We start from the raw sequence: 8630 nt of genomic DNA on the forward strand, positions 1-8630 counted from the left end.
TTTTTTATAAATAATTTTCATTTTTCGTTATAATTTCTATTAAAAAAATATAAAACGTTTTAATAAATTCAATAATATTAGGTAAAATAATAACTAAAAAATGTGATTATTTCAAATATTTATGATATTTTGAATATTCGTAACATTTTAAAAATTATTAGAAGTATTTTTAAATTATAAATTAAATCCACACACACGACGACTTTGTCTTTAATTACATTAATAGCAATTAAAAGTCAATTTGATGCCCCATTTCTCTTTCATATTTATTTATTTATTCTTAGTTCATATTTATTTAACAACTTTGTTTTTTTTCACATATTTTTTAACTCAAAATTTAAAAATTGGGAAAATTGAAAAAAGTAGACTTGTATTTTATTTTAAAAATTATGACTAAATTAATAAAAGAAATATATCAATTTGTTTCAATAATATTCTTAAACATTATTAAAAAAAAAATCTAAAAAATATCTTTATGGTTGGTTTCGGAGGGAAACCATTAGTAATTTGTTTCAAAAATACTCCTAAGTTTTATAATATTGTTTCAAAAATACCCTAAAAATTTAATTAATATCCTTCATTTAAAAAACAAAAAAATTCAAAAATACCCTACTAATACTACCTTGTTTGAAAAATATCCATAAATTTTTAAAGAGTAGTGGTACCAATAATGACGATATTTTTTACTTTTTAAAAGTGTTTAAAAGTATTTCATTTTTGGAACAAATTATTAAAAATTTCATGAACAAAAGTATTTTTTTTTTAATTTTAAGAGCATTATTGAGAAAGGTTTAAGAATATTTTTGGGACAAAGATTTTGACAAAAATTAAACTAAGATTTCAAAATATTAACAAACGAGTTTAAATAAAATAAAATAAAGGCCTGAATTGTTGCTTCCACCTAAAAAAAGATTTTGAAACATATTATTTCCCTAGATTAAGACAGAATTTTCCATTGTCTTACCAAATTAATAAAGATCTTCGCTTTCAAAATTTTACAATCAAGGGAGCAGAGGAACAGAACACCCTTCTGAGCTCTCAAACCGTGTATGATTTGAATCCACCAAATCAACTTTCATGCCCATATACCAAAAATCTTTAGAGAACTATGAATCTCTGGTTTTGAAGAGATGGGCATTTATTTCCACCTGCCAAACCAAAAATCAAAGATCACCTCAAAGTTCCATCAATTTAGAGAATGTTTGCCTCGCGATAGTAATAAGACGTTTAAAGTCGACGGCATCAAGTCGGTATAACGTATGTTACAGTAGAGTAGAAATCTAAGTTGGTATAATCGATATTTTAGTTCGTTTGCGTGAGTTTCATGGGAATTTACGAACTCATATACTAACATAAAATCCAACATTTAGACTCAATTTGATGATCATGTTTTAAATAAGGTGAAAAGCTTGCCAAGAACTTGTGGAGGGAAACGAGCAAATTTTTCGAATAGTTATAAAACGGGACCTAAGATAGCGTTAGAGAGACTCACATCGAATTGTTAGATAGCAAAAAGTGGATGAAGGTATCAGATGATGACTTTGTCAAAGAAAACAGAAGCACTGATGACACCAATCAGGCACAACAGGGAGAGAATATTTGCCACTCTGCTTGATGAGTTTGATAAGAAATACAGCTTATGACTGCTGCTATCCCCTCGGAAACCTCTTACAATCATAGCCTGCAGCATAAGTTAATGAATCAAATTTCGTTCGATATATATGAAAACACAACAAAAATTTAAAAAGATGAGCTGAAAGGCATAGAGATACAAATTTAAAAGAACGAAAGGCGATTCTTAGGGTGCTTATTACAGTAGCTCAAGGCATCTCTACATTCAGGTAATCGTTCGGTATGGATTTCTTACAAGAAGACAAATTTAAGGAATCGATCAACTCGTAAATGAGCTAATACCAGTACATTGGAAGCAGATCCATAACATAAACAGATAAATAGAGAATTGAAAGTTTAAAAGCAAGTAACAAAATAAATTCATGTTAAATCAGAATTCTTGCTCTAGATGATCATGATAGCCATTTCTACTCTAGTCTTTTAATAACCGAGGGCATGATGTGGGAGTTCAATTCCTTGCATTATGTTCATGGCCCATTTTTGCTAATTTATAATGAGATTATTATGAACAAAAACCAAATGATTGTCAATCAGGATCTAAATTATTAAGTTTAACTTGGGTATGAACCAAGACCTCATCTAAGAACCTTGGGGCATCTTGATAGCGAAAAAAGAAAAAAAAAAAAAATACTCCTTTCGGTTGGGCTTTGCCCTTCTGTTGTAAATTTCATACATAAATGAAATTAGTTTTCTGTAAAAAGAAAAGAGAAGAGAAAAGAGAAAAGAGAAAAGAGAAGAGAAAAGAGAAAGGATATATATATATAGGGCAAAACCCAACCGAAAAGAGTTCTCCAATGGGTCAAAAGATCGTGTGACCATTCAAAAAAATCATGTCTATGCCTGAAAAACCAAAAATACCTCAAAATGTACTATATAGGGGGTGACTAGTCTGCTTGAGCTAGGCACGGGGGCACCTCTATGTCACCCGCCACGCCCACGCCCCAAGCACAATGCGCCGCACATGGGCATATGCTTGGGGCTTGGGTGTGGCAGTCGGTGGTAAGAGCTAAAAAGGGTGAGCATTTACACCAAGAATCTAAAGAAGTCCCAAGAGAAAATTGATGATTAGAAACATAGCCTTTTGATAACACAGACTGCACACAGTAAATGACGAAATGATCAGTTATATGCAGTGAATAGGTTACCTGAGAAATCTGCTCTGCATGGCTAAAAATATTTTTGAAAATGCGACGGAGATAAGTAAAGAAAACTGCACGGAAAACGAAAACAAGTAAGCATTTCAATGATATAATGATTTTAAAGCAAAGCACTTTGAATGAAATGTGACATAATGGCGTTAAAGTTAACATTGAAGATTATCAGTCTAGGGCATGATAATTTGAATAATGAAATGCTTCAAATCAAGAAGCATTTGCACAATAAAATTTTGGGGAAAAAATATCGCCCCAAAGTTCCTCGGATAAAGCTGTTCTACATTAATATTTCTACGTCTACAAATCATGACAAGAACTTCCCCATGCTACCCAAGTATTCAACTAAGAAGGTTATGCTTTTGATGTATGCATGTTGGCATTGTTACTCGATGCTTACCGTCAACCGACTCCATTGTGGTCAATAGTTCCCAGTTTATCCTGCGGGATACAACCCCTAACGCAACATTTCGAACCTGGCAGAAACATGGCAAGTTTCGTAAATGGCAAAAACATAACAAATGAGCCAATGAATGCCACTAAACAATCAATCTCTTACCTCATCAAACACCAGACTGACAAATCTCAAAGAAAGTAAAAGTGTAAGGGTGATTTCAGCAACTGGAACGCCAAAATACACCAAAGGAAGCATAAACCATCGAATGGCGAATGCAAGTTGCTCGGGGGCTGTGGTTGTGAGGCAGAGACTTGCACTTTGGAAGACCTTCAAGAACAATCAAACCAAACGAACCGATCCTCTCAGGTAACATAAAGCCAATTAATTCAGTTTAGTTGCACTTTCTTTTACCATAAATGAAGTGTTAAAGCAAAATCTAAGGATATTCAACTTACAACAAAAGTTAAACATGCTGATGTACTTGCTATTGACAAGCCCTTCCTCGTAAAAGTTAAAGGGCCAAGTTTTGCTATTAAATAAGAGTAACCTCCCAGAGATGCAGGAAGCTCAGGCAATCCCATCATTCCAGGTGGAGGAGTTCTTGATTGGAGGAGGGATGGCACTCCATCTGCACCCAGCCCCAACATGATGAACAAAATTCCTGAGAGTAGAGAAACTCTTCCCAGTTGATCCTAGAAAGTAAGAGAATCCCTCCACTGTTATCACATTGTTCCATCCAACGGAATGAAATGTAGGCCCTGATTTTCACTGACTGAAAGAATTATATGGATCATATAACGCGTTCGATCGAAATGTACCTTCCATAACTCGGTTGGAAGAGTCCATATGGATAGAAAAGCCAAGAAAATCACTAATCCAAAACGGATTGTGATGTTTGATCTTGCTGGTAAGACAACAAGAGCCAAAAGCCAAATCTGCCAAACAAAACGAGCAATCAACCGAGATTCATAGAACAAACAAAGGTACAGAGGAAGAATAAATTCATTACATATAGCATGATTAGTCAATTCTCAAAGCTTATTATCCAAGATTTTTGCATCGATAAACTACAAAAATGAAATTACCAATTTGATTCGCGAGTCTACAGAGTGAAGAAACGTGACCGGCGACGAGATGAACTGGCTGATGGGGCTGGCGGTTGCACCGGCAATGCCGCGCAAGACTTTATCGGCGGCTAAAGCTCCCTTCGGTAACCATTTCAGCCACTTCTCAGCTCCAGCATCATCACTCTTGGAAGCTCTAACAATAAAAAACGTCTTCCTCACTGGCTTAAGGACGATTTTCCAGCATCCAACTTTGCCTGAATTTAGGGCGGCTGAAAGTGAGGTAAATTTCGGGGCCACTAGGGATTTAGGAACATGAATGGGGGACGGAAGAGGATAGGTGACTGTTCGAAAAGAATTGTACGGAACGTTCATGGAGGACGAGTCAATGAAGAAGAAGAAGAAAGTGAGTTTGGTAATCGGGAGCTTGCGAACTATTCGGTGCCGTCGGATTTTTCCCCGGTATACGGCGGCAATTCGCTCTCCGGCAATTCAGTGGGCTCTCTCGTTCGAACGTAGATAAGACGACAAATCGTCTCACCCAAATTCGTCCACCTGTCGTCTTCCTCTGAGTAAAATTGGACAATCTGATTGAGCCGGCCGGTTCGATTTCAATTTTATTTAATGTATTAAAAATATATTTTTTTTTTATTTTATTTCACTTGAGTGTAGATGACGATTTTTTTTTTTAATTTCTGAACTAAAAAAAATTAAAATAACCAAATTAATTTAGCTAAATTAATAAAAATGCATTAAAAAGATTAACAAATATTCTTTTAATTTTAAAAAATGTTTAAAAAATATCTTGTAATTTTTAAAAGTGTTCCTTAAAAGGGTATTAATAAAAAAAATTAAAATTTAAAATATTTTTTAAACAAAATAGTAATTTCAATCTAAAACTAAAACTAACTGTAAAAATAATTTATAAAAGTTGAAGGATATTTTTTAGGCTAAAAATGGGATACAAATAACTTTTTTTTTTTTAATCTTTTTGGGGTAAAATTTACTCTTTTTTTTTTTTTTTTTTTACAAATTATGTTTCAAAACGGGTCAGGGCTTGTTTTAACTTAAATTTATGTAGATGCAAGACAATAAATACTTATTTTATAGTTACAAAAAATAATAATAAATAAATAAATAAATGGGCCAAAGGCCCACTTTACTCCACCGAAAAGCCCAAACATAAGGTAATTACCGGCCCAATCGACAGTTCGCGGGATGGGCGCACACACGCGTTCACTACTGCTCGTGTCGTCACGCGCACTAAAGTCGGGAAGACGGAGACCGGAACAGTGACAGGTAGACATCGGATGTGGAAAGGCGGCTTCGAAAAACGAAAGCCCAATACACGAGGAAAAGTATATACAAAAAACGCAAGTTAAAAGAGAAGCCACCTTCGATTCTCCGTTTGTATTCGTTTAATCAGACAATATATAATTATTTTCTGATTTCCTCTTCTTCATTGGTGCATTTCATATTATTTTAATCCGTTTTTGTTCAAGGAAATCGAGAATCAGTTCGAGAGAGGCATAGATCGGTTGCTTCGTCTCTGTTTCTCTGAATCTGATGGAACAGCTGATCAACTTCATCATTCGTCCCCCCAGGTAACGTCTGTGACCAGTTTCCAGATTTGTTCTTCTCTTTTTTCTTTGAATTACTAGCTCTAGAGTTGGATTTTGGTGTTTGTTCGTGGCTGCAATGCCGAGAAAGGCTAGGGAGTGATGGATGTTTGGAGCTGAATATTGAGTATTTGGTTTGCTCTGTATCTAAGAAATTTAACTCTTACTTTTAATCTATTTGCTAATCTTAGTACTTGGATCTCTGAAATCTGAATTCTACATGGTTTTCCATTAAGGGAATGGACGTGGCTTGTTGGTTGAGATCTAAATATTTCTTTCTCTTTCGATTTTGTCATCATTCTGTTCCATCTGGTTTATAGCTTACATTATTTCCTTTTTTGGATGTTGCAAGCTTGAATGAGATCTCTGTTACTTAATGACATTGAAACGCGGATCCGTTCGTTTTTGTTCTTTTGGTATTGTGTTTTGTAATTATTGCCTGATCATTGGAAATACTCTACGACAACTGTTATGGGTTCTCTCATTTTCTAGTTTCACTTTTGTTTTATTCATTTCCTTCAATCTAACGTTGGTAACTCTGATGGGCTAATACTTTGCTCAATTTTACTCGCAGAGCTGAATATGACCCTGACAATGATTTACTAGAAGATGAGTTCACAATAAGGGGAAAATTGTATCAAAGGAGGGACCTGGAGGTATGATTTCATATCATAGTTGAAACTCCATCCGATTGAATTTGCTTGGATTTCTCCATTTATTAGATATGTCTACTTTGAACTTGCTAAATTTTACTAAAACTTAAAAAAGTCAGTATGTCACTCATCACAAAATTATAAAGTTAGTATGTACGGATGTTTTGTGACTTCAAATTAATTCACTGTATAGCTTCTCTATGGTCGTCAATAAAAAAGTATAACGGGAGCATGTTAAGATGTGGAGTTTTTGTAGTATTTTAACCGTATGAGACTTCCATTCTGGAAGTCCAGTAGAGGCTTAGCAATAATAATGAGATGTACAGAGGAAGTTTTTATTAGAATTATTTGATGATTTGGAGGTAATTGATCTTTCTCTCTCAATTCTTCGTATACCTAGACCAACCTTGGAAAAATACTGATTTAACTTGTAGAGATAATTTTTGGTGTTTGAGGCTTGGATGGATAGATTCTTCGACTACAAAGCTAGCTAACTTGAGAGGACATCCTCTTACCATTCTCCAATTATCCTAGAAGTCGGCAACTTGGCTTTGGTTTCTATCCCATTCTGGTTCAAGTTCAAAACTATACAGGATTAGTCAAAATCTAAGTTTCAACTAAGATCTGTTGAATTGAAAGTCTTGATTTGTTGTCTAGTTTTCATCCTTTCCACCTCTGGCATCTTGTGCATGTGCTTTGCTTTATTTATCTGACTACAGCTTTCAGATCTTTAATTAATGTAGATAGATACTGACCAAAAGATTACAGTATTTCTTTAATGTGATTGACTGGTTGGTTTGTTTGGATTTTTTTTTTTTATGCGTTTGGAGACTGATGGCACCCACCCCATCTGCCAATCTTGACCTCTACTGCCTTGAATTTTGTAGACTACAGTTCATGGAGAAAAGTTTTCTGTATTGTTAAAACCGTCCTAACATTATGCAGGTTAAAAACAGTCGGGGAGATGTACTTCAGTGTAGTCATTACTTGCCTATTGTTAGTCCTGAAAGAAAGCCACTACCCTGTGTAATTTACTGCCATGGTAACAGGTGAGTTAATCTGAAAATTTATACCTGTCACACATTCACTGAATTGATCCATATTCCATAATGATTGGTACTTCTTTGATTTGCAACAGTGGGTGTCGAGCAGATGCTAGTGAGGCTGCCTTGATATTACTGCCTTCTAACATTACCGTGTTTGCTCTTGATTTTTCTGGTTCTGGACTCTCTGGGGGTGAGCATGTCACTTTGGGGTGGAATGAAGTAAGTGCCTGGGATATCTCCCTCTTTTTTCAAGCTTCTCTGTGCCTTTTTTTTTTTTTTTTTTTTTTAGGGGGGAGGATGAGGGGAGTATTTCTCTAGTTTTCTGGAATGATTCATTTTCTATTAGAAGTTATTCAGAATTCCGCTACAGCGTTCAATCATTCTAAATGGCAGAGAACCATTTTTACAATCACGTGGCATGCAAGAGTTGTTCAGAATCCTACTCTAGTATTTAAACCCTAAACATTTTATAATCTACATGACTTCTATGATCTTTATTACTGACGCTAGAGTAATTTGACACTGGATCTGGGTCGGCCGGTATAAACTTTTTGGATAGTCAATACACCTCTATTCAATTATTTCCTTGTCAGAAATTTGTTTAACAGCGGCTGTATTGATTGCCGCTTATAGTTTTTTTTTTTTTTTTGGCTTTGTGTTTAGGGTACTTGATGCATATTGCCATTTTCGTTCCTCAATATATAATGTTGAACTTATTTAAACTTTTTCAGAAGGATGATCTGAAAGCTGTGGTTGAGTATTTGCGGGCTGATGGAAATGTCTCTTTAATTGGTCTATGGGGCCGTTCTATGGGTGCTGTCGCCAGGTTGCCTTCTACTTCTATCTTCCCACAAGTGCATATGTGGAGTTAGATGAATTATTTTATTTACCCAACTTTCACGTTGATGTTAATTTGACTTCTGTGCTTTGTCTCTGATAGTTAGTTGTTGATTCCATCGTGCTTTTCAAATTTCGTTGGTAATATGTTTTTATATGAAAGGAGAAAAACTCCCATGCAGCCCAAGCCAAGAAAGATAAAAGTCACCTCTTCCAAATCAGCAGCTGAAC

General features: G+C 34.9%; 2 protein-coding genes across 3 annotated transcripts in view; one reads left to right on the forward strand and one right to left on the reverse strand.

Moving 5' to 3' along the window:
- Nucleotides 1-902: 902 nt before the first annotated feature.
- On the reverse strand, nt 903-4812 carry LOC111436735 (protein ABCI12, chloroplastic). Its single transcript, XM_023074445.1, has 8 exons — nt 4266-4812; nt 3999-4115; nt 3636-3872; nt 3343-3507; nt 3184-3259; nt 2778-2842; nt 1493-1681; nt 903-1148 (listed from the first exon to the last, which is right to left on the reverse strand). Exons 1-7 carry the CDS (start codon nt 4617-4619, stop codon nt 1529-1531), a joined length of 1167 nt encoding a protein of 388 aa, XP_022930213.1. The 5' UTR covers nt 4620-4812; the 3' UTR covers nt 903-1148; nt 1493-1528.
- Nucleotides 4813-5539: 727 nt separating this feature from the next.
- The window catches only part of LOC111436957, an 8589-nt gene continuing 5498 nt past the window's right edge, over nt 5540-8630 (forward strand). Inside the window, exons 1-5 of one of the 2 annotated variants that reach the window (XM_023074763.1) lie at nt 5540-5848; nt 6438-6519; nt 7462-7565; nt 7655-7781; nt 8294-8388. In XM_023074763.1, coding sequence (XP_022930531.1) covers nt 5811-5848; nt 6438-6519; nt 7462-7565; nt 7655-7781; nt 8294-8388 — 446 coding nt within the window. In that variant the 5' untranslated portion in view covers nt 5540-5810. The remainder of the gene's footprint in view (nt 5849-6437; nt 6520-7461; nt 7566-7654; nt 7782-8293; nt 8389-8630) is intronic. The other variant, XM_023074762.1, reaches the window with a different exon arrangement.

This window comes from Cucurbita moschata, unplaced genomic scaffold, assembly GCF_002738365.1.
Source record: "Cucurbita moschata cultivar Rifu unplaced genomic scaffold, Cmos_1.0 Cmo_Scf00060, whole genome shotgun sequence".
Taxonomy (NCBI): domain Eukaryota; kingdom Viridiplantae; phylum Streptophyta; class Magnoliopsida; order Cucurbitales; family Cucurbitaceae; genus Cucurbita; species Cucurbita moschata.

What these genes read in the sequence shown, in the direction of transcription:
- LOC111436735 (XM_023074445.1), bottom strand. Translation starts at nt 4,619, where the DNA reads ATGAACGTTCCGTACAATTCTTTTCGAACAGTCACCTATCCTCTTCCG. An exon ending in TTCCAACCGAGTTATGGAAG is followed by an intron (nt 3,873 to 3,998) that starts GTACATTTCGAT and finishes CTTACTTTCTAG; the next exon opens with GATCAACTGGGAAGAGTTTC. An exon ending in ATGCAGAGCAGATTTCTCAG is followed by an intron (nt 1,682 to 2,777) that starts GTAACCTATTCA and finishes CTTATGCTGCAG; the next exon opens with GCTATGATTGTAAGAGGTTT.